A 25,086-nucleotide genomic window follows, 5' to 3' on the forward strand; every position below is an offset into this window, starting at 1 on the left:
GAGTCATACGGTGATATTATGTATCGACCCCTACGTTTGATATTCTGATTTTGATAATGTATCGTAAGCATACCTTGCGTAAGTAGCCTTCAGGTCCTCGTGCAGTGCCATTCGTTAAGGCCATCGCAACAAAGAAATCGAGGGAGAATTTTCATGATCGATAAAGCTGCTGGATTATACTTGCAGCCAAAATGATCACAATAACCTCCAAGTAGGTAATTTCAGACAAGCGTACCCACAGATGAGGAGAAGTCGTACACGTGGACATGGTCAATGGCCAAACGCGATTCCCCTAGCCGAATTCAAAACAATGTTGGCTCACGCCCAAAACCAAGGGTGGCCTTTAGCAGGAAACACTCATTGAGTGGTCCTCGCCGAGTGGATGAATGAATTTCGGACTGCCAAAATGGCTTTTTAACACCCTCAAGTTCACAGCTTCAAATGTATGTGAATTCATGGTATTACCTCAGGCTTAACTTTGTGGCAGGAAGGCATTCATAGTGAAAAACACATAATTTCAATCCATACGCAATATGTGAAAGTGGATTGAAAAAAAAAACTATTTTTATCATTACATTTAAATCGCTCAAAAGTAGTTTGGTGACTTGAAGCAAGTGTAATTTATGCTAGCATAATAATTTCATAGATTGTCAAACTGTTACTCTGCAAGATCATTCGACTAGAACTTAAATTCCAACGGCTAAAATCTACTTCAATGTCATAATTGATGACCGTATGAGTGAAATTGGAAAGATTGGAGGCAAGTAAATTTCACATAAATCAGCTTAGGGCGAAAATAAACATAATGGAGGAGAAAAGGGTAGCTTGCGGGCGTCGACATGAGCCTAAATTCCCGGTTTGAGAGAAGCAAAAACTCAAACATGAACCGACGAAGGCTATTGTAAAAAATATTGCATTTAGGTGTGGGTTGAGCATTTGTTTTATGATATTTAATGAATTCCATTTTATATTGCACGCTCTTTCAACTGTGGTTAGAGCCGAGATTTAAAACATTTTTGATTCCACCCATTTGATTGATTGTAACAAAAAATCTCTACTCAAGTAAAGACTCCAGGAGGAGTGTCTCAAGTAGAACTTATTTACACTGTAAGGTAAAATAAATACTAATATACTACCACAAATTCCTGAAGCCAAGATGGGAAGGCAATAGACATGGAGAGGTCCTTGAATTAGTGACCAATGCTTTCACACCTTCATTACTAATTCATTCTTAATCTGGGTATCCATATTCAATATAAAGATGTATAAAATAGTATAGATTAAAAAATATACTCACCTTTAGACCAGCACCTCGCATGATAACATGTATCCTTTCAATCCCCTCCATGCTCATTATATTTCTAGCTGATTGAAAAACAGGTAATGGGGTAATATTTCTCCATAAATTGGTTCTGAGCACATTTTTTCAATTTTTCTTTAAGCCATTTTTTTTCGCATGCCTCGAATTCTCGTGTAGCGTAAATGGCTATCATTTCTTCCACGTGGCCTTCAACGCAAAAGTTATTTCCAATTTTTCCCCTCCATCACGCTCCTCACAAGTTCATTATATGTTAGAGCGGGGCCAATCCATCTATAATCCTCGTCATCTCGCAAAGCGACCAATGATTTTCCCTACCCCCTTGCGTGTCCTCGTATCCATGACTTTTCTTTATTATATCCTATCTATTTAATGAGATGTGAATCGGGGATTACAATACGGTATTTTTCTCGCGGGAAAACTATTTTGGGCTATGGTATCAATTTCCATTCTGCAACACGTGGGTCATCGAAGGAAATTCGCATTTCGTGACTCAAGTTTTTTTCTATGTAGATATTCTAGTTAGAATAATAACAAAACGAAACCTCAGACACCTACCTAATGAGATAACCGACGTGAGATATTCTTAATAATAATGAAATTTTTGTTTGCCATCTTGGCCCTAGCTTTGGGTTATTGCGGAGCAACCTTCGCTGAGGTCTGCATTATATTTACTCTGAGATTGCGTACTGTAGCCTAGCTTTGCGATTCCGGTGTCCTTGATTGTTTTTATCATTTTGCCTTTGACAGGGGCGCTGGGGCCGGCGGGGATTACGCGTACATCCGGGCTGCGTTCGGCCCTCTTCCGGCCTTCCTTCGGCTCTGGGTGGCGCTGCTCATCATCAGGCCGACCACGCAGGCCGTGGTGGCCATCACGTTCGCCAACTACGCCGCCAAGCCGTTCTTCACCGGAGGATGCGACCCACCCGAAAACTCTATCAGGCTGCTCGCCGCCGCATGCCTCCGTAAGTCCTCAGCATGCACTTTTCTCCTGGCTGCCATCACTATGGACAAGCCCAATTATTATTGAGACCAACTCGATGTTCAAGTGAAATGGTATGCTAATGGCATAGCAATATCCTCTGCAATTCTTCATGTGACATCCCTTGATATAGCGACCAGCATCAGTCGGGAAACATCGGGACCACCCATAAATTGACGCGTCGAAATAGCGCAAAAGGTTTTAATAACCTTCCATTACCTTCGGTTTGAAATTTTCTGGGTAAAAAATATTTTCCTTTGCCGGTGATCGAACCCGGATCTCTTGAATTCGCTCTTGTTTGTATTTACCATTTACCCTAGGCCTATGACAAGAAGGGACAATTACTCCAATCCAAGCGGGTTGCGGATTCGGGAGGCCCTGGTTCCAATCCCGGTAGGGGTAAATGATTTTCTCCGTAGAATGTTCCCGATCAAAGAGGTCGCCCACCTCCCTCTCGACCTACCGTATTTTGTCTTTTTTGGTGACGTATAAATGATTTAAAACTTCCGCTACTATTTTGAAATTTTCAGGCTTATCTTAGCAGACCTTTATGAATACTTGCCTGTACTTTAAAATAAAAAATAATTACATCCGAGAAAATGATGTGCTAATATTTTCGTATTTGCGGAGCAGGCAAATGTCTAATTTATGTGACCTGGAAATTTCAAAATTTTTAAGCGAGTTACAAGCTAAGATTCCAAGATAAGTTTTAAGTGAGTATTCCGCCACCAAAAAAGACCGGCCGAGAGGTAGGGATGCACCATCTTAGCCTATTTTATTCCGTCATACACATCAAGACGATTAATGGTATAAACTTCATAATTTTTACTATCCATTTGGGTGGCGGAATCTGCTGTAAATTTTAAGGGACGTGAAGGGCCTCAAAGTGCTCTTCTGCTCTCCTCTGCTCAATAGGGTGGTCTAAATGTGACAGTAGTGTTCAGTGAAGACAATGCGGATTTTTTTTAGCAGTTTTGATGGTCCATTTCTGCGGACAAACCGATTGATGTGTAAGTCGAGTATCGAAATATCTGCGGAAATGGCAAAAATAACCCAATGGTAACCAGGTATCGACGCCACTGAAAAGAAACCCCACGAAAGCACGAGGTAACATATTAAATAGCGTTTATTTTAGGTTTATTACCTAGGAAACATAATAGGGTGGTTTCCTATTATTTTTTATTGCCTAAATCGAAAGATAGCAGGTAGCAGAGTACCCTGCTAGAAGGTAGCGCTTGGCTTAAGTAAGGATTATTAATACCCTATCAAACGAAGGAAACTTTTCGAACTTAGGCAATTTTAATAAGTGATTATTAAGAGATGTTACCCTGAGCTCTATGCCACATGCATGCATTGGTAATCTCAGTTGATTTAAAACTCCTGACTACCCGTATAGCATCTAGGTCCTTGTGACGTAACGTGGAGTGGCATCGCATGGGCGCCAATCTGGCCTGTTTCAAATTAGGTTAAAATTGACCATTAACATTCGTCTAAACTGAGATTTCTAAAACCAAATAATTTTTATATTATGAATACACTAATGGTGGGTAACGAATCGCAATCAATGTCTTTCGTTTTCTTTGATGAAGGAAACTACCCTATTGCGATAGATTGCACTCACGTAGTGGCAGATGCTCTATTCACTGATAGATTTTTTGGGTATGTGGGCCCGTAGTTTGAAAGGTATTATCTTTAACAGCGACCGACGATTTACCTATTGATTTTTTTCGAAATTTAAAAAAAATGAGATAAAAAGAGTAACATCCCTCTCTTAAGTCCGTTTTACACGGTACACGGAATTGCGCAATCTGACGTACGTGCGAAGGCGCAATCAAAATTGCGTCGTGTAAAGCGGTGAATTGCGAGAACACATGCGAGAATGCGTGGATGCGAGACGGCAAAATAGCCCCTGTTCTAATTTCGTTCATGCATTCGCGCAATTCCACGCCATTTTAGAAATTAATGCAGCTCTAACCTGCGCAATTCCGTGTACCGTGTAAAACGGCCTTTATAGTCGCCGCGGCGACGCCGAGTGTACGTCATCTGTAGAATGGAAGAGGTCAATTTCCTTTCCATAGTCTCAAATCCTTTGATTGTTCCTCGGCTGGAGGTCTTTGAATGCTAAGTACACATATTAGAGACGATTCCAGGGAAAGCCAGCATCTTTGACTTTATTCACATCCGTTATTAATCTCTTTCTTATTCCATCTTTTGCAGAATTCTTTGGTCGTAGGAAGCTGAAAGGTGATTCTAGTCTTCAAAGAGCTTGGAACAATTTATTCGAGTCCGAGTTTACTAAGCACTGTTTTACGTCGAGAGATTAATGCCCTTTGATGGTTTTAAAAATTTATGCTCTTAATTGAAACAAGGGAAATACTGAAGTAAGGCTAGTTTTTTTCCAGCGAATGACATGAAGGAACTTTTCTCCGGTTTTCAAGACAGGTTAAAATTCCTGATTTCCGGCGTATCGGTTCCTAACTCAGGCTGTATCCCAATCCGCGGTTAGGCGACGTTCGTACCCTGGACAGTGGTGTGTACAGAAAAAACTCACGGGGGGAGGGGGGGGGGGGCAGAAGAAATCTTTTATCGTTTAAAAAAAATAATCAATTCACATGCAAAGTTAAAGAAAGCTTTATTTAAACTGATTATACACATATACAAGGCAGCACCATCTTATGATATAAAATAGTTATAATTGTGGTTGTGCAATGTCCGACAATACGGGCGGCCTCGCAAGGGGGTGGTACCCCCTTCATTCGCCACTGACCCTGGATGACTTCATCCAGGGTTCTAAGGATTGGTATCACCTTCTGAAAGTTACGTCAGGTAAGGGTCGTCTTAATAGGCGTTCGGTAAGGGTTTGAAGGGCGTGAGGAGTGTAGGGTTCGGCTACGTGCTCTTCACTGGTCGACGCGACGGGAGAATCGGTGAAAACCACGCCGGTTAAATGTAATGACTACCTGTGATCGTGCATGCCTTTTTAAGTGATATGTTATTTAAACAAATTTACGAAAGTTATCATTAGAATTGTGAAGAATAAAGTACAAAATTCGGACGAATTTCCGTTCCGTGAAGGTTGGCGCTGAGCCAATAGTGTTTTCTTAACTAATTAATCCTTTTGCGTCATTTAATGGGATTTATATAATTTACAGTATTTTATGCAGAAATGATCAATGAAGGTACTCATCTTGAACTGCCTTCTGTGTGACGTGCTTTCACTTCTTTACTTATGAAGTTTAGCTTGCTGTTTTATTAGTTGCATGCATACAGTACAGGCCGCTTTATATAAGTTACGTATTTACAAAAATACTCTATATTTAATGATTTGGTGGTAACGATTTTGTGATTTCAACACATTATGATTTCATGGCCGGAATATTTACCCGATTCATCATTCATCAATCTTGGAATTTTCAATGGGATTCTTGTAGAAGTGGCCTTTGTGTAGGAATTTTTATCGCTTTCGCAACATTTTCATCCTTTTTTAAACGGGAAAGATGCTCAGCTTTTTAATTTAGATTTGTAGACTAATGCAGCGTAAAAGTGCAGGGATATGCTCCGCGTTTGTTCATCTTCGTAGACTACCGTTTCGCCGGCATTGAAGCTGGCTTTTTCAGGTCGATGAATTGCAGAGAGGTGGTTTGGACCGTCTGTGATACACATCCGTCGGAGTCAGGCGCCTTTGGCCTTTTCTGACTAGATGCGGTGCTTGGCGGCGACACAGATTGGAATTTAGTTGGTCTTCTAGATACATGGGGTGCATATCCCGTAAACCATTTTAAGCTGCATAAGTCTAAAAATCTAAAGTAAAAAAGCTAAATTTGCCATTGTGTCTCATAGTTATTGCTTGTTATTTCCTCCGGCTGTAGTTCGCTCGGTTTCAGTCGTCTAAGCGGAGTCGGATAATCCTGGTCCTAGCGTAGGTCAAACTATAACATTTATCCCTATGTCTTCTCGAAGGTTTGCCCTGGCTTGAAGCAAGTATGTGTTATTATATGATTTGCGAAAGGATCTTAGCTACAATTGCATTGTTTTTACAATTATTTTCATTGCCGACGTCTTACGTACTGTTTACTCATATTTACAGTAATAATTTATTCTTATTCTTCATACACTTTTCCTTTTATAATGTCTAATTAATTAATTTTAACTCTCCCTAAGTTAAGCTCAATAATTTTCTGCCGTTTTATTACATTTACCACGAGTATACTATTCGGAGCAAGTCAGAACTTTCGTCTAATCGCTTGCGGTGACACCGCGATGACTCTGGTATCATCTCCAGTGTACATGTTTTTCTCTACTCGTCAGAGATCAACTTCTCTCGTTTCATACGCGGTCTCGCGTGCTTGACAAGCATTCTTGGGGGAGGAAGGTGTTCAATACGTTCTGAAGCATTAGAATCGAATACCGTTATCTGAAAATTCCGTTACAAGTTTGCAAGAATCAAGCCGCTTCTCTATGAATGAAGTACAGAATAGAAGAATTCTTTTCCGTCAAGTGTACATCTCATAATGTGGTTATCGAGTTTTTTTTTTTTAAATTTCTGTCTGAAAAGGAAGCTATTTGTCACTCTTTAGCGTAAATTTATGTATTAATTTCCTCGGCCATAATTCGTTGTCTTTTTCAAGCTACGTTCAACGCAAAAACTGTTCATTTCTTGTTATCTAAGGTCGAGTTATGGTGCAATATTTTCCTTGAAAATTAAAGAAGTTACCACGCTGTAGAATTATTTCATAGCAAAAGTGTTGTCTGTTACGTAAAAACTGCCGGTTTGGTGTTATTATGCGATAAATGGCGTTATGTTGCGAACTTATTGGCAACTTCGCTTAAAACAATATTTTCAAATTATATGCGTTTGTGCTAGCCTTTGATTCTATCTGATTAAAGGAATGGGAAGAGCCTTATATTTGAGTATATATCGCGAAATTACTTATGAATGAAACGGACCTGGGGTGAGGTTCACTGCTTGAACATCTGTTGATCATATGCGTTAATTCCTAGAGGAAAAGCGTTACTTCTCGAGGAGTGACCCTCCTCATTGTGTCAATTATTCAAGCCTCTAAAATCATCTTCCATTGAAAATGTAATGCATTAAAATCAAGAAGTGTAAATGTCAATAAATATTATTTTAAAGGGGGATTATTTTTTTCTAGCATTAGCGAATTGGCGTTGGAAATGGACTCTTTCGTAGTAATAATGATGCCATCTTCCCCTGGTCTCATTAAAATACTTGTGTTTTCATCAATTTTTTCTTTCGCGTTTTCGAAATGCTCAAAGTGAAAGCAGTTTAAAGAAATAATAATTCAAAATGCATTTAATTATATCTCTTTTTTCGTCACGGACTCTCTCTGGTGGAGAAGCTAATGCCAAATTCGTGTTTCAATGGAGAGTTTCACTTATGATATATTTTTTAAAGTGGATTCAATCGGATCAGTGGGTACTTAAATGATTAATTCGAAGTTTAATTCAGCCTCACCCTCAGTATCACAGTTCAGTGGCTGTGATGATCACCTGACTGGAACAGGGTACAACGTGCTTGAAAGCAAAAGACAATGGCAAGTGACGGAGGAGGTACCCGTTGGCGGTACGCCGCCTTGATAGAGGTTTCCTTTTGATGGGATTAATGATTCGAAATGAAAGTATGCCCTTACCCGATCGGGAGCCTTGAACTCAGTCCTGGCAGTTGCAGCGCTACCACCGCTCAATTTTCACCACCCTCTGCCTCCCTGCATTGCCAACCCATAAAAATCACATTACGTAAGACGAAGAACTAACTCGCGAAAGAGGAGCTGGTGGTGGATACGTATTGCTAGCGGGCGGAAGAATATGCCAGTAGAGGAAACTTATGGTAAGGGCATTAGTTTCTTCTAAGTTCATAGAAAATATTCATAGGAACAACATATAAAAAAATTACATTTTGCTGTCGCAACGAAAATTACAAGAAAGAAAAACTTTTATATTTTATATGCTTTTTTATATAATATCTGCCCAGTTCTTAATATAAAACTTTATTAATGACGAAAAAGTAAATGGAGTTATGCTTATTGCATAGCGAACACCCTAAGAATAACAATCCTCCGAATTTGAAAATGTCTCACCTTCAAGAGTCCTCGCGCATAAAATATCAATGCAGGAAACTTGAATCATGTCCTTGGAGTGAGTCGCTTTCGCTCCGTTTGATGGGTTAAAGGATGGCTGGGATGCGCCCATCTTTGCTTTTTAAATCCACCTCGGAACTGTTGGCGGAATAGTAAGCAAGGGCCATTATACTAATGAATTGGGAGCGAGGGACGACGCGTCGAGGCCCCGCAGGAATCCTTATCGTCACTGTCCATCCGTCGCGGCTATCCTCCTCCATGCTAGCCGCAGACGAAAGGGAAGTTATATAATCGTCGCTGGAGGTCCTTTATTTTTGCCCCTTTGAATAAGCGAACGGTTGAGGAGCAGACAAGTGACTCTAAGGAGACATTGCTCCCCTCCGTCTCCGTGCGTCTCTTTGCGCACCAGTGGACGAACGGGTCGAATTTCTCAGTTGAGACCTCAATGCATTCACTGATGCGGCATCCCGTCTCCTCAGTACACGTTTCCCGATCCAAGCTCTTTGGCCTGTAACTATGACTAAGGTGACAAGTATAGTTTCAAAATCTCATACTTTTTTAATGGATTTCGGTGGTGAAATCATTTATTTCCTAATTACGTCATTTCGTAGGTACTTGTGTTTTTTGCATCGTCTGATATACACAAATTCTGAAAATACTCCTGCGTTCATTCACAAAACACCATAATTGCAAAAATACAGTAATATAAATTCATAAAAGGAGAAAAAAGGAGCACACGAAAGAAAATGGACGAGGACAACGGTTCTGTAGCTGATTTCTGGCTTTTACCATCTTCCTCCTCGATTTCCTCCATTTTCTTTTGTGTGTACCAATACCTTTCTTTCCCTTTCTATCAAAAGATAAAGGCTTTTACATGATACATTCTTTCTCGGCGACTAATGTGGATGGTGTTAAATTTGATCGCCACTGGTTCATAAAAAGGACGGTGAGCCCGAGATAAGTTCATTAATATGAAACTTTAATTACATCAGACCAAATATAGTTTGAAAAATCTGATGCTCGGTAGTTATTACGTCAATAAATTTTTCCGGTTAATAGTTCATTCCATTATATAATACATATTTTGCCATTAATTTCAATAATTTTGCATGTTTGCGAAATTTAAGCTGGAGGAAAATATTTGTTAATTTATAAGGTAAACTATAATGTATGGAATTATTGGTCAAGTGGTAAAGATAATTATCGTCGTTAATGTTCTACTTTCCGTGAGTCACCAATTCGATGAAGTGAGAGAAGTCACGTAATAGTTGACGGGTAATTTCTCACAACGACGGCAATGAGAATTTTATAGTAGTCTTGCCTCCATCCTAATGATACCGTTAATGGGGCAGTAAAACCGATACTTATGTTCGTTCATAACCGTATTAGATTATTTAGAATTAAGTAAAAAGCTCTTTATGTGTTTATTTCTACGGTATAATAGACTCTAATTCATTTTCAGGTCGCGTAAAAGACATTATACCGCTTTGTAATTAGATATAGGATATCGATCGGGAATATCTATTTTGTCCTTTTTAACGGACTTTATGAAGAATGCCCATTCTAGAACAAGGCCCTCCTCCTCCCCCCCATAACTTGAAAGTGTGAATCACCCCCGCTTGTGGTCTCGGGTGAGTTCAATCCTGCCCTATTCCAACCAACCTTCGGTTTGACGCTCCGGTTGAGTGAGGCATTAAAGATATAGTTATGTCGTTGTTGTTTAAATTGATTCCACATTCAATAAGAAAATGATCATGCTCATTTATTATGAATTATGGTGTGGTGAAGTACTCTGGCAAGTCAGTGTTGTATCCTATTTTGCTGAAAAATTGGAATTGTTGTAACAGCCGTTATCTCAATTATTATTTCCATTGTGTTCTATTCTATGTTAAATTTCATGACATTACTGATATTATGAAACCCTTTCTTAAGTATTTTCCTTTATTTTTTTCATTCCAGTGTTCCTCACGGCAATCAACTGTATAAGTGTACGTTGGGCCATGAAAATCCAGGATGTGTTTACGGCGGCGAAAGTTGCAGCTCTGGTTGTCATTATATTAGCTGGGATTGTTTACATTGGTAGAGGTAAGAAGGACATCTTCAGCTTCCTTTTCTCACTGTTTACTTCCTGGTCAGTTTCGTATTTAATTGTGGTGCATATTAGGAACCTCAGATGTTGAGAAAGAAGCTAATGCTTCGAAAGCTACAAATTTTATTTTTTCCCGTGTGAGTTTTCCTTTTTATGTGATTGTGTTTCTTTTTTAGAGATAGTGACTCGCTTTTGAACTATTAATATCTTATGGTGCATGCTTCATTTTTCCACATTGTGTGTAAATATATACGCATTAAAGTCAAAAATGATGTGAGTAGCATAAATAATAGTTCACTAGTGAGTCACTATCACTAAAACAGAAACACCAACACCAACCCATAAAAAAAAAACTCGGGAAAAAACTATAATGGAGCTTTCGAAGCAGTAGCTTCATTCTCAACATCCAGGAAGACACTGATTTCTTTATTTTTCGCGGAAAAAACGAATTCCCATAGATACCTATCCGATCGGAAAATATCTCTCTCAATATATCGTTTTTGTCGAGCGGAGCGGAGGGAAATAAAGCGGGATTCTAACATGTTCTCCGTGTCGCTCTTAAACATACCATATTTTCTCAATTGCTCAAGCAATCAAAGCCTTGCGTGCAGCCTAAGAGCTTCTAGCGGCTCGCAGCCTAAATCATATACTTATCATATCTGTAACTCTCACTGTAAGCTCGTAGCAGTTTCTAGCGAATCGCGAAGCGTTTATATTTTATTGTTATTTTTATTCCGCGATGACTCTCATCTCACCCTTTCAAAGCGTATTGTTTAAATAGATGTAGACTGAGAATTTGAGCAATACTTCATAAAGGGGAGGAGAGAAACATGCTGGGTGTCAAATTTCTACGTTATCCTTTAAGTATGACAATGAGTATCATGCATGGGCGGATCCTGGATATTTTGGGGGGCACAAGTGCCTGGCAGGCAAACGATCTTCTAATGCTTGAGATTAAAAATAAGATATGTACTTCAGTTACCCTGCGAAATATTCCCTTTATTTTAATATGAAAACTATCGAGTCTCTGTAATACAAGAAACGAACGTAATGATAACCCTATTAAAATTTTGTCTATTTTTTAAGCGTCATTATTTATCATCATTAGCGTATGAGAGATATTTTTCCCAACGGGTTGGTAATGGAATTTTCCTACGAACAATAAAGGTCTTCAATAAATGATAGAGGAGGACCAGTCCGTCTCGTTAAAGCTAAATTTTTGTTGCCACGTTCGGGGCATTTAAATCGGCTTTCGTAATTGTCTGTTCCGCGGCGATAAGATGTGAGCGATCCGTTTATCCTGAATATTTACTTTGTAACATTTACAATCGGTCGGAATAGCCCTGAAATGTTATGAATTTGATCGATCTCATCATCACGAATGTAAATTTCAATTAACAGACCTGATTATTGCTCATTTCTCCGTGGAATTCGGATCGCCCATCAGCGACGCGAGCGGAAACTGTAGTGGCAAACAACCTAATATTAGTACACCTTTAACGTTTAAAGCACCATTGTTAGTGTAGTCGAACACCTACATGATGTCTTTCGTCGTATGCATAGACCCCTTGACATCTCGTAATACGGCCCCGGACCATTCCAGCAAGGTGCGATTTAACGTGATCTATTGGCTATTAAGTATTATTATTTGTAATTTATTTCAGTATGGAATTCAATAAGATCAGAGTTTCTTATTTTGTTACCTTATTTATCTAATTATGCTTTTATTTTGCTTTATTGTGCCATGATTTTGCTTAGTTATGCTGAATAATCCGCCTCTGATTTGTTGGCATAAATGCGAAAAGTGAAGGCTGCATATAGCGTGTCCAAACAAAAAGCTACTATGAGCGTCAAGGGTCTATTCTGCCTAGTGGCACGGAGAAATGACAAGAAAACTTGCGTTGTGCCTTTCAGATCCATTGCGCCCGGCGGAAGGTTAAAAGCGCGGACGGGGGCATCGCATCTGAAGGCTGAATCCTCTTGCTATAATGTTATCAGTGGCTTGAACGTTGAAATGTGTACACTATGTCTATTCAAAGTCCTTGAGCCAAAACACCTTTTCGGACAGTGGGGTACGTGAATTCAGGTGGACCGATGGCCTCGACAGATGCTTCCCGAAAGCACTCATGCTCTGCCAACCGCATGAGATTCGGGAAAAGAATAGAGGAAATCACCAAAATTCCCCTCTCCATCCGTCATTCTATATTGATTTATTTTTATGGCACCCTCGAGCAGTTGGGTCAGTGAACACCAAAAATTACAGATGAAGCTTGTTTGCGTGATACGAGTCACCCTAATTTCCCACGGATCGATAAGCATAGTACTTAGGACCTAGCCGATAGGTAGGCCGTCTTTTATCGTTGCGAATCGTGGGGCTTCTGACTGACGTAAGGGATTTTCAGCTGCGTAGATACTCTAGTAGAAGGTGATTGAGCCATCTAAAAGCGCTGTTTTTTTCTCCGGGATGTTAATAATCAAGATTACATATGTAGTTCCGGTTATAGTAGTGGGCATTTTCTCATGAAATAATAACTATGTAATCGAGCCTCTAAAAGGAACTGGTCATTCAATAAATCAGTGAATAAATGCTCGACAAAGAATCCTTACTAGTCATTCCATTGGAGTTTAGCTTAACCTCATCAATATACGATGAATTGAGGGCTTCGAAGAGAAACTATTTGTGGTTTCTGCAGCCCTAAATTTGAATGAAATTATAACAAATACAAAATTTTAATAATCATTTAAATAGTCTTTTTTGTAGAATGGAATCCGTGAAGCAAGGATAAATAAATAATTTTATTGACCAAGAACCATACCTTATGTAACATACGAAGTTAATAAATGAGAAAGTATCCAAGGCGGCAAGGGGAACAAGACTTATCGTCTCATACGGAGGGAATGCTGAACTTACAGTGCCTTCCGCAAAGCACTCGGGAATCGGGGGTAGGAAAAATACACCACGCCACCGCCTTCGGGTTTGAACCCGGGCCAACTGGTTGGAAATCCACCACTCCAACTACCGCACGAACCCAGTATCCGATGGCTTTTATTTTATACAAGTTATGCATAGCGAAACAAGTCCTGTAGATCAAGATTGATGCGTTATTTTAACTCGACGCGTCGCTTCTAATTACCCTTCCAGATCTCACGATTATCCAGTGAGCGCTTTAACCGGTTTACATGTATTTGAGTTGCATGCCTACTAGTTTTCGGAGAGACTCGTGAATCTGAAAGTGCTCTCGAGAGGCGACCATGGAATGCTGTTATAACCTCTCGTTCTCCATCACGGCAGCATGTATTTAAGGTTATATTGAAATTAAAACGTTGGTTAACATTTTGAGCTAAAGACGAGGTTTGATGAATTCACCTGAGGTGACTTCAACTCTGACGTGTGGACATAACCTTGTAGGAAACCATCAGTCGTCCCAGTCTATTTGAAGTAAAGGAAGGGGCATTGCCCTCTAGATTGATTTTAGGGGGGATTTCCTCCAAATCTGACCTCAGCATTGCTTCATTAATGCTCATTGCTAAGAAGTATTGGGATATTCAAAATTTGATGGGCAATAATATCCGATTAATTTTTCCCTGAATGCATACACTGAGGAATAGAGAGGTGCGTCAATTGAACGACACGGCATTGAACCATAAAAAAACTAGTGTTTGATTCAATCCAGTTTTCAGGTTATTCTACTCTGGAATTCAAGATTCCTCCCCCTCAAATTATCAAAACACAGTTACTTTGCTTCATTATAAAAAACAAATATTGAAAAATCGTGAATTTACTAAAGATTTATTTGAAAAATGAAGCTTTTTCCTTTATAAAAGTGTTAAAATTAGCGTAAAACCCTCTACAAGCACCCTGTTTAAAAAAAATTTCCTCCCCATGGTTTTGGACCCCCCTCCCCGAACGAAATTCCTTGCTACCCCTCTGGGAGGAGATTTATACAAGCGCAGCGTTACCTACGACATGCTTATAAACTTGTGCTTGGACTCTTCTTCTTTTTCTGCAGCTTAATTCCCGTTAGGGGTCGCTGTTCATAGCCAGTTACCTCCAAATCACTCGATCGTGGGCATCCTTTCGGTTCTACCTATCGGGGGGTGAAAATATCCCAAAGTACTGATGGAGTGTTGCCGGAAAATTAGAGCACCGTACCACATTACGTCGGATATATGAATTTAAATATTTACGAGCGCGTGCTTATATTTATTTGTCCTGAACGAGCGGCACTTCTGGGGTTAATCTGCCCCGAAGTCACCCTTCCCGGGAAAAATTTCTGCTTTGGGCTAACATTTTATTCATTTTTAAAACATTTTGTAATGAGTTTGAGAGAATATTATCAATGTTTACTTTGTCCTTATTTTTAGTCTTTTCAATTTTTTTACTTCTGGTCTTAAAAAAACGTTAGGACTCGTTTTCTTCAAGCCCAACTGATAGCCTAATTTCAATTCAGCGGAATGATTTTATATCGTCACCTTTCAGACCGAGTAGATAATTTTATTTTTTTACAACTGCATAAAAGTTCATTGTTTTAGTTTCTTATCATAAAATTAACTTAAATTCATGCTTGTATGGCATAATGATTCATTTTTAAATGCTACACCAATGTGATTCCAATGTATTTCCATTCTTCGTTTTCATATTTGTTTCCACCATTGGCCATTCAAGGCACCCAACTAATGGATTGAGAAAACTCGGTGTAAACCATCGTGAAGCTACGATTCTTTTAAAATTAAATCGAAACTTGAAGCTTGTCTTGAAATTGCTTACTCCAAGTCAAGTTCCTTGCTACCCGTCGAACCTAGCACTTCAACAAAATGGTGTAAAATATCTTTTATTGGCCCTTTATTCAATGTTGTAACCCAAGCAATCCCTAAAAATAAATACAAGGTTGTTTTTTGTAATAAAAACTCCTTGGGAATATTTTTAAATAATCCTAAAGATGTAATTGAACCCAAATTAAAATCTGGTATTTATAAATTAAAATGTAGCAATTGTGATTCATGCTATATTGGCCAAACGGGACGAAACTTCAAGACAAGGATGAAGGAACACAAGGCATGCTGGAAGAACAAGGTTGATAAGTCAGCTTTCGCCCGGCACCTCTAGGAAATGGGGCACCTAAGCAGTTTCGATCCTGAAATACTCCATTTTACCAGTAAAGGAAGGAGAATGGATGCCTTGGAAATCCGGGAGATAGCAACGAACGGAAACCTTGCGTTAACGACATAACCTTTCCCAACCCATCCTCATTACTCATCACCCTCCCAAATCCCCCACCCCCACAACCCGAATGACAAACTTTGTTTCCCCCTCCCCCTTCCCCTCCAGGAATTACCAATCCCTGATCGGAACCAACCCCACTCCATTAGAAACATAGTAGGTATATATAAACCTGACCCCACCATATTTTTTCATACTTTCTGTGTTTGATAATGGTTTAATAGCCGAAGCCGGTCATAAAATAGAAATTTTTATGCTTTATGTTTATCCTTTTATTTATGCTTAAAGGTATTTTATCTGTTTTCTTCGGGAATAGAACGCTTTCAGGAATGAATTTTCTTCTGTATACAGGCTTCGTGCTAAGTACAACTTATTCCCATGGAGAGTTCACCAAGGACAGGTGCAAGAGGCCAGAAAGGTGGACGGCTATTAAGCCATTTGCCTTCATTTTCTTCCTCTACCTACTGCTCAGCGGAGTCGAAATGAGGGAGGGTATTGTCTTGCGGTGTTAACACCATAGCGCGGTAGGCCAGAAGTAATTAGCGCACGATGTGTTCTAATCTAACAACGTTTGCCTACTCATGAAAAGTGTCTGCATTGTGCATTCGTCTAACTAGTCCCTAAATAAATTCCTATCACTGAAAGAAAAAATGGCTGTGGTATCCAAGAGTTGGATCCCACACCTAATTTAGATGGCTGCTGGGGCGCTATCCATTTAGTTGGACGAGGGAGCTATTTTAAATGGCTGGGTAAGAGATGGCTGTGATAACCAACTCGTTGTATCCCACAGCCACAGTCGTTGGGTCTTACCCCAATCTATATTGGATGCCACAGCTTTGCGAAAATGTTGATGTACCGTTTAATTAATGGGTGATATTTCAATATTTCAGCGGATATCATTATTATTAATATTGACCCTAGTGGTGTAGCGAGAGGGGAGGTGGGGGGTTCGCCCCCCTCCCCCCCTCGAAATATGAAAACAGAATCACTTTCCTTCATATATGAAAACAAAATATTGAAAAATCATGAATTTATATAAATTTCTTAGATAATTAAAAGTGTAAAAATTAGTTTAAAACCCTCTACGTAGAGCTATTTTGATCATAAAAGCCATCCCGTTTCAAAATATAAAGGATGACGAAACGTTTCAAGGACCCTTACTATTTTACTCTCATATTTCCCAACATTCTCCAAGCTCGAGCAAATGGGATATCGATAGTACCCAAGAAAAGCCTACAAGTACTTGATAAAACTCTTTTTCTCATGTTCTTTCTGACAGTTTTATATTCCAATAGCGTGATGAGTTGGAAGCATTGCTTGCCTTTTGGGATCTTGAAAGGTCCTGGTGGACAAAAAACTATTGCGGAAAAATTCGCTTATTTTATTTTTTCCGTCAAGCCATGGCTATAAAATTTTCCATATATTTTATGTTATTTCGATCCCTCTCATTCATAAAAACTGCTTTTAGAGTTTCTGTATGATGGATTTCGTGAATCTATCTTCTTTTAATTTTTGATGAATCATTTAATTTTCAGGTGGGGAGTCACATTTGACTGGATCATTTGAAACTCCTCAAGACTTCGCGAGCATTTGCTTCGCGTTCTATTCCGGTCTCTTCGCTTACGGAGGATGGAATTACCTGAATTTCGTCACAGAGGAGCTGCAGGAGCCTCATAAGTGAGTAGATATCGAATTGATTCTGTACTTAATCGACTTATTCCTCTCTAGCAATGGAATTATTTTTGTCTGTATCCTCGCGGTCTTTCATCGGTTTATTTTACCTATCTTCTGCTTGTCATATGTGCTAAAACATTGCATCATCACCTAATTTCATATCGCCCTGAATGGATTGCTTGCATTGCCTCCTTAGAAATTTATAGAAATACTTTTGCATTTTAGAGATTTTATACTCACCTGGCCTCGTGTGCGAAGTCCCTCTTTATATTGGACTTGGCTTTCGATAACTGAGCTGTCACCAGCTTCCATTTCGAGCGCTCGTGTTTATAATTAATGTTTAGGATCGAATAAACAAGACAATTGAGTGGCGGATGGCGCCCCCCTTTGCGAACTCCCGAAACTTGAGTGTGACCCTCAGTTCGGGCGACACTCGGATTCATCTTAACTCTTCGGCTCTCTGGGAATCGAATTATCCCCCTACCCCGTCCCCGAGCGCTCCTAATCCCTGATTGGTTTGTGCGTTCGCCTCTATTCATCGCCCATTTTCGTCCGTGCTCCATTCAGTCCCCACTTGTTGCCCTCCTTTCCGCTCGAGCAACATTTCTCGAAGCGAAGCCAATCTTATCGATCCGCGACTAATGAGGCGAAATTTATTGCCAGTCATGGGGAGGATATAGTGCCTCGATCTAGCGCGTCATATTCCTCTCCGCGCGTGTTTTTTTTCCTTGTAAAGTTTGTTAGGGAAATTTTATAGTTTGAAATGGGGATGCTTTAAAATAACGCTTATCACCCAGGATCAGGGGCCGTAACCTGATTCAATCTTGAATTATCACTCTACCTCTGGTTCAGACCTCAGACTGAAGTAGATCTTGGATTTGATTTCGCATATTCGAAACTAACGGATAAGGTAAAGGGATTCAATAACAGCGAATTCATAACTTCACTGCATAGCATGCTATGAATGGTATGCTTTTACGTCGCCAACTCCTATACCAAGAGTGAAAATTCCAAAGGAGAAAAATCATTTTCCTCGACATAGATTCTTATCAGATACTATTCATTAAGTACGTATATTTCCACAGGATCTTCTTAAAATTTGGAGTTTCGAATTTATTAAACCATTATTTGGTAAATTTTTGTTTAAATATACCGATTTGATTTTGTACAAAATGTTAGGTGCAAGGGTACCTGTTGCTTTGTTAAAAGAAATCCGTAACTCCCATTTTCAGTAATTTATCATAATACCTCGAGCGTTGAAATGTAGTTGAGGCATTGTTTTACTCACAAGTATCATGGAAATAACTTTTCCGATCCGATACAGTAAAAAGTGATGAATTATCTGTAGCTCTGTCTTTTCTGTCAATGAATTAACATATTATTTTAGATAGTCATAGATATATTTACAGACCTCATTCTTAAAGGTCCTATGTTTCTCTTCGTCTTCATTCCTTCGAAGATCGAGTCATCATGTTTAATTCAACAAGATTTCATGGGGCGACCCAACCCTGAGTGCTCCCACGTATTGTTTGCGAGGGAACAGAAGACAAATGATGTGCTCTGGGAAGGCTTGTGGAATTCTATGCGCGCCTGGAAATTGGTGCGAGGTTGGTTTAGAGGCGGAGATGAAGGTAGAAGGAAAATCCCGGTGTTGAATACCACCCCCGGCCTTAGCTCCGAAAGGATTTGTCCTTTTCTCACGGTCTTCTTTTCCGATATACGTGACGCAATGACTGATATAACCCTTTAGTCGCATATGAATCTGGCAGATTTTTTTCGTAGTATGTGTGTAATACATACGTTTCAGGTTTCCCAGTGGGTTAATGGTTTCATGGTTGCCAACGTGAAGGAACTGTAGTCGGGTTCCATCCTCAAGGCTGACGCGAGTTGCGAAACTTCGGCTACTACCCAATGCGTAGTCGCGAAACTTCGTCTACTACCTAGTGCGTAGTCGCGAAACTTCGGCTGTTATGATACCGTCGACCCAGTGGGAAACTCGGAAAACCGTAAATGATGAAAGACCCCAGAGAGCATCGGGTGATGCTACAAATATTTTAATGGGATAAGTATGTTGTTTATGAATGGTAACTTTTACCACCGTTGCATTGGGCGTCTTTAATCGTCGGTGTCGTCGGGGTAAAGTCCTCACCTACCAAACATGAGGTCGCGAGTTCGAGTCCCGCCTAGGTAAGTTTCCCCTATCCAGGGCATGGTTGTTCGTGTACTTTTAATTATTAAATTTGTTGAATACCCTAGTATAAAATGGTCTATGAGAGCTGTATTCGGTGATTTGAGAATAAAAAGAATAATAAAATAAAAATCAAACGATAGGTTAAATCTTTCGCGGTCCATGATGTCCTGCGATATTCTCTTTTGTGTCACGGTTTGGATTACTGACCAACAGTGTTTCGTCTTGGCTGCTGGAGACCTCCCCAGGGTAATCCAGGGTAATATATCTGTTGCGCATAAATGTTTTTAAGCATCGTGAAGATGGTGGGGATGGGTGAAAGGTTGAGGATAGGTATGCGGCTTTCTCGAAATTTCTTCGTTTCTTTCGAAATGACAAGAAGTCAGGATGAGCTAATGGTCTGTTCTTAGTCTCTGTTAAAATTGTTTTTACTCCTTTTTATTTCGAGGGCGTCCCTGACTAATCTCGTCCTAAACTCTTTTTTATCTCGCCAGGACTAGTGCACTAGTCAGTAATCTTAACTGTGATGCGGGTACACCCAAAAGGGACGTCTTTAAGTCGAACTGAGAGGCTTCCCATTTATGTACCGACGCTTAAAATTTCATCTCGAAATAAATACCGGAAAAGTCAACGCTATCGTCGTTTCCAGCCACTCAGAACCATTTTCAGCTGCATCTTACCCTACGAGCCATCTCTAGGGTTGGAATTAGGGGTTTAGTATTTCTCCCCAGCATGCACTTTGCTATATGCAGGTGTTTTCGCAATTGCACGCATAATTACGCGGTATGGGTTAGTTCTCACCAAACATACACCATTTATTCCGCTATACCTACTAGTAAAACCCATCCTGAAGTTCGGTCTGAAAAAATGGCTTGGTGGTGTAACGGGCTAACACGTCTGACCAGTAATGGGGAATCCGGGTTCTAATCCCGGCTAAGGTAAATATTTTTTCATGGTGAACATCATCCTTTGGTCTACTTTACTGTACTCATATCTCACCGCGTAATCTCGGATTTTGTAATTTTAATCGTGGTCGAATGCGCAAGAAACGAAAATCGTCCTTGTTATAGCATAGTCTTACAGTTAGTCATGGAAAGCCATATCGAACGAGCTTGCTTTTTTTTTGCAGCTTCGTTGGAGATTCTAACAGTGCTGCTCCCCTCTCTCGAACATCCTCCCCGACAGTTTCTAATTATAAAATTACATCTTTGTCTTGATATATGGGTAGCGTGGCCGAGCGGTCTAAGGCGCTGGTTTAAGGCACCAGTCTCTTCGGAGGCGTGGGTTCGAATCCCACCGCTGCCACACTTTTTATCATGAGATCAGTTGCTGAAAGGTGCGTTATTGTTTTGCGTATTACATTGCCTTCGCTGTACCTCAATGTAGTGTGATACCTCCTTGTTAACTATTCTTTTCATTCTTCTTTCTTTTACGCGTATGTCTGGATGTGAGTTATTTTAAACCATTTGATGAACTCATACAATGCTTTGAATGTTCTTATCAATGGTCAGCAATCCGTGGTCCTAGGAATCCTTAAGGAATTACTCATTACAAGTATATTACTGTAGATAATTTAAACAATTTTGAAGTTAGCATTGATTGTGAATTGTGTATTGAAAATATCAGTCATAACTTGTATTCGAGTAAAAGTTATAAAATTACATGTGACGATTGCTTTTATGAACTTTTTACTCGTAAGCGTCACTTTTTGAAAGTAAGTAACATCACTTGTAATCTGTTCTCCAAGTTCTCTGAGTAAACGCTGCATTACGCTTTGTGATCGTTTCTTTACTACTCCTTTTTTATATTGTAGACGAATTGAATCACCCCTCCAATTTTTTCATTCGATATTTGATTTCAAATAAGGCGTGACGTGAGAATGAATTAAATACCCTAAGGTTTGAAACCTACTATTAATTATCTACTTTTAATGTAATTATGTGCCTATTTTTACGACAGCCTCCAACTCTGTTATTAAATGGTCTCTCATGTCGAAGCATAACAGTTATCTTGTTTAAAATAGTGATGTATGTTCTTTAAAATAAAATATATTGTACATCAGGATAAATGTCTCTCTCGCTTCGCGGACGGTTTATCCAAAACATTCCAATAAACTTCTATATAAAAAGTCTACTGAAGTTTCCGATATGTGGTGGAATGCGTTTTCGGTAAAGATGAATGTATTTCATTGTATTGCTCCATTATTTAAGTAATGACTGCCTTTACTTCGGCCTCATCCGATATCCCATCGTTTACTTTTTTTATTAAGAGTTCAAGTGGCAATTCGTTTGCATTTCCTTTTTTCACTCTTTCGTCTTCGCATTCCAATTTTTCATGTCAAAAGCACCGCCACTATCTTCGATTCCAACGCTCATTAAAATAGGGAAAGGTTTGGAATGTCATAAGACAGACCAATTTACTTGATTGGCATTATTGTCTCCATTTATCTCTTGATGTGCTATTTTTGGATACTTGTGGTTCGCTCACTCATGGTTTTGTTTACTTGTAAATGCCCTTGACATCAGATGTTTTTGATTAATGTTTTTCTGTGTGCAAAATTAGCTCAAAGAGAGAATTGGAATCCGAGGTCGACACTTGTAGATGAGTGGATCGTGAAAACAAATTGACTCTAATTCAGACGCTGAATTCCGCCATGACATTCTCCGCCCAAGGTGTAGTCACTTTCAAAAGTTCGAGGACAAAGTTTGTGGCGCCACTTCTGCTCCTCGAGGAAAGTTAAGTTTCCCTTACTACTTTTGTTATCATTGGCTACGCACCGAAAATATTTCTTTTGCGCGTGAAGATATATGCACTCACAATCAGAGGGGGAAATTACTTGCAAATTCTTCATTCTGTTACGATCAGTGGCCAATGGATCCCTCCCCCCCCCCCCCCCCCCCCAAAGCCCCATAGAAATAGAAAAGCCCCATAAAAATTTAAAACCATCGTCTAGTTTTGACAGAAAACAACTCCATCGCCTTAAAATAAAGATCATTTATTAATATGGTGTCTTGCGACGAGTCACTAAATACCGACCGGTGACTAACCCCAGGATACCCCGTTGCCTGGGGGGGTCGCCCCCCTGGCCACCTATCCCCCACAAAAGTATATTCCTAATTACGACACTGGGTTCGATATATGTTGGAGCTAGTAATTATTTAATGTGCATTTACTGAGTACTTGCCCCGGTTTTCAATGTTGCTTTCTATTTAACGTATTATAAGACTAATTTCGCAAGTAGTTGCGGTGGCGTAGTGGAGTAAAAGCGTTGCTGTTGCTGAGTGCATATATATTCACGCTTAAACGATGACAACAAAATTACAAGAGGAAACTAAATTTCCTGGAGAAGCAGAAGTGGCGCCACAAACTTTGTCCTAAAAATTTTGAAAGGTCAAAGGTTATTACTCCTGGAGTACGTATTTCACGCTTATAGATTTTTAAATGAAAATATCTATTTTTCGCGATTAAATGAAAAAAGAAAATTTTCAAGCGCGCGAAAACGCGACGGCTATGTATGAATGTTGGGAAAAGCCCGTGTGACGTCATTCTGGTTCCGGCTACCGCCGTGTGAGGTCACCTTGGTGCGAGGCTATCAGCGCCGCTACGATGCAGGGTGCTATCAAGTAGCAGAGTACCCTGTAGGGAGGTAGCGTCTGGCTTAAATAAGGATTATTAATACCCTATCAAACGAAGGAAACTTTCCGACCATATGCAATTTTAGTAAGTGATGATTAATAGATGTTTCCCTGAGCTCTGTGCCTTATGCAGTTATTGGTAATCTCAGACAATGTAAAACTCCTATCCACTCGTATAGAAACTAGGTCCCTGTGACGTCACGTGGAGTGGCATCATATGGGCGCCAATCTGGCCTCTTTCAAATGCGGTTAAAATTTACCATTGCCATTCGTCTAAACTGGGATTTCTAAAACCAAATAATTTGTATTTAATGAATACTCTAATGGTGGGTAACGAATCGCAATCAATGCCTTTCGTTTTCTTTGATGAATGAAACTACCCTATTGCCAAATTTTCGTGGAAAATGTTCGTTCCTTTAAATAGAATTATTGCTTAATATCCTCCAAGACATAGTATTGGTCGGGGAGAGTATTAATAGACTAGGATGGATCTTGGTGAAAATATTTTTGCGGTGATGTGAGATCGAGCGGCCTGATTTTGAAAGTGTAAGAATTGCGGAGCTGCAATGAGCAAAAGTTATAAATAGTTTGCTTTAACATTCAACCAGCTTCGTAGCATTTCCAATATTTTGACGCCGAAAGGATTTGGGTCTAAAGCACATACACAGCAGACTTATCCAAGGAACAAAATAACGTCTTCAGCCGGACGCCAAAGAAAGAAGGAGGAAAGTTTTGGTTTGGCTCGAAGCTCACGTCTTGAGACAAACGTAGTCATGGGTTGAGTGGATTGTGTGAATATTGCGTTGATTGAGTGGAAAGTACGTTATTTCTGCCGCATGAAATAACTATTCCTATTAAATTTTGACTCAAAATCAGTGATTTGCGCATTTCAGGTACGCAAATTGTTCGTTAAGTAATGGGGACTGCATTGTGACTTTACAATGAAGAAATCTCCGTGTGTGAAATTGTAAAAACAACATCGGTAATGAGTGACCAACGCGGAGGTTTTCGGGGTTACTACCGCGTTCATCTCTGCAGACGATAGTTTCCAATATTTTGACGCCGAAACGATTTGGGTGTAAAGTATATGCTAAACCATGACCTGAAGAAGCCTGCTGCAATGCCGGCGAAACTTTCGTCTGCAGAAATAAATCTACGCGGTAGTAACCCCGAAAACTTCCACGCTGAATCCTCATCTCACCGCGAAAGCCGACACCAGGATTTCACGGGTAATGAGTGATTTAGTGCATCAATGCAGAGTGTAGTGCACGTGTAGGGTGTTTGGCCGTAATTGCGTGGCAGTTGCTTGTGGTGTTAGTGTGATATGGTGAATGTTTTGGTGGTATAAGATTAGAATGTGAGAAAGAATCAATCAATTCAAGGCTATCTAGCTTTTGTTGCGTTCTCTTCTGACTTTTTTGAAGTGATACCCATCATGGATAGCAAAATATGATTACAGGTATGCATTTATCGGGTTCAAATCCCAGCGGTGGGATAGAATTTTCAGAGACTGCCCGATTCCTGCTTTAATGTTGTGTGGAGGACTTTTCAAGCGCAACACTCCGTCAGTCGGATGGGTCGTTAAGCTGTGGTCCTCTTGGCGCCTTTCGTTAAGTGCAGGCTAATTTCGACGCCGGGTTTCTCTCCAGCCTCCCCTACTTACCCTTCCTTCATGGTGCAAATTACCTCTGTCTGTCGGTCGCCTCCAAAAAGCACCATTTCATACCTGAGTGAATGATGATGGTAAGAGCGAAAGACTGTATTCGTTGGGAATCGAGAAATGAGCGCCTCTCACTCCTCCGCACCGCGTCCTGGCGATTCGCAACTTGTTGCATTCTCTCTCCGCGGAAGGGGGCGGGGCCGCGGGGGAAGGAACGGCAG

General features: G+C 40.0%; 1 protein-coding gene and 1 non-coding gene across 3 annotated transcripts in view; both read left to right on the top strand.

Moving 5' to 3' along the window:
• The window catches only part of LOC124155785 (large neutral amino acids transporter small subunit 1), an 86,020-nt gene that overhangs the window by 37,801 nt on the left and 23,133 nt on the right, over positions 1 to 25,086 (top strand). For both annotated transcript variants that reach the window (XM_046529876.1, XM_046529877.1), the window contains exons 3-5: positions 2,069 to 2,283; positions 10,358 to 10,483; positions 17,244 to 17,385. In XM_046529876.1, the coding sequence (XP_046385832.1) occupies positions 2,069 to 2,283; positions 10,358 to 10,483; positions 17,244 to 17,385 (483 nt within the window). The remainder of the gene's footprint in view (positions 1 to 2,068; positions 2,284 to 10,357; positions 10,484 to 17,243; positions 17,386 to 25,086) is intronic.
• Trnal-aag lies at positions 20,794 to 20,875 on the top strand. Its single transcript has one exon. It is a non-coding gene; the product is annotated as a tRNA-Leu (tRNA).

Source organism: Ischnura elegans, chromosome 3 (genome assembly GCF_921293095.1).
Source record: "Ischnura elegans chromosome 3, ioIscEleg1.1, whole genome shotgun sequence".
Lineage (NCBI taxonomy): Eukaryota > Metazoa > Arthropoda > Insecta > Odonata > Coenagrionidae > Ischnura > Ischnura elegans.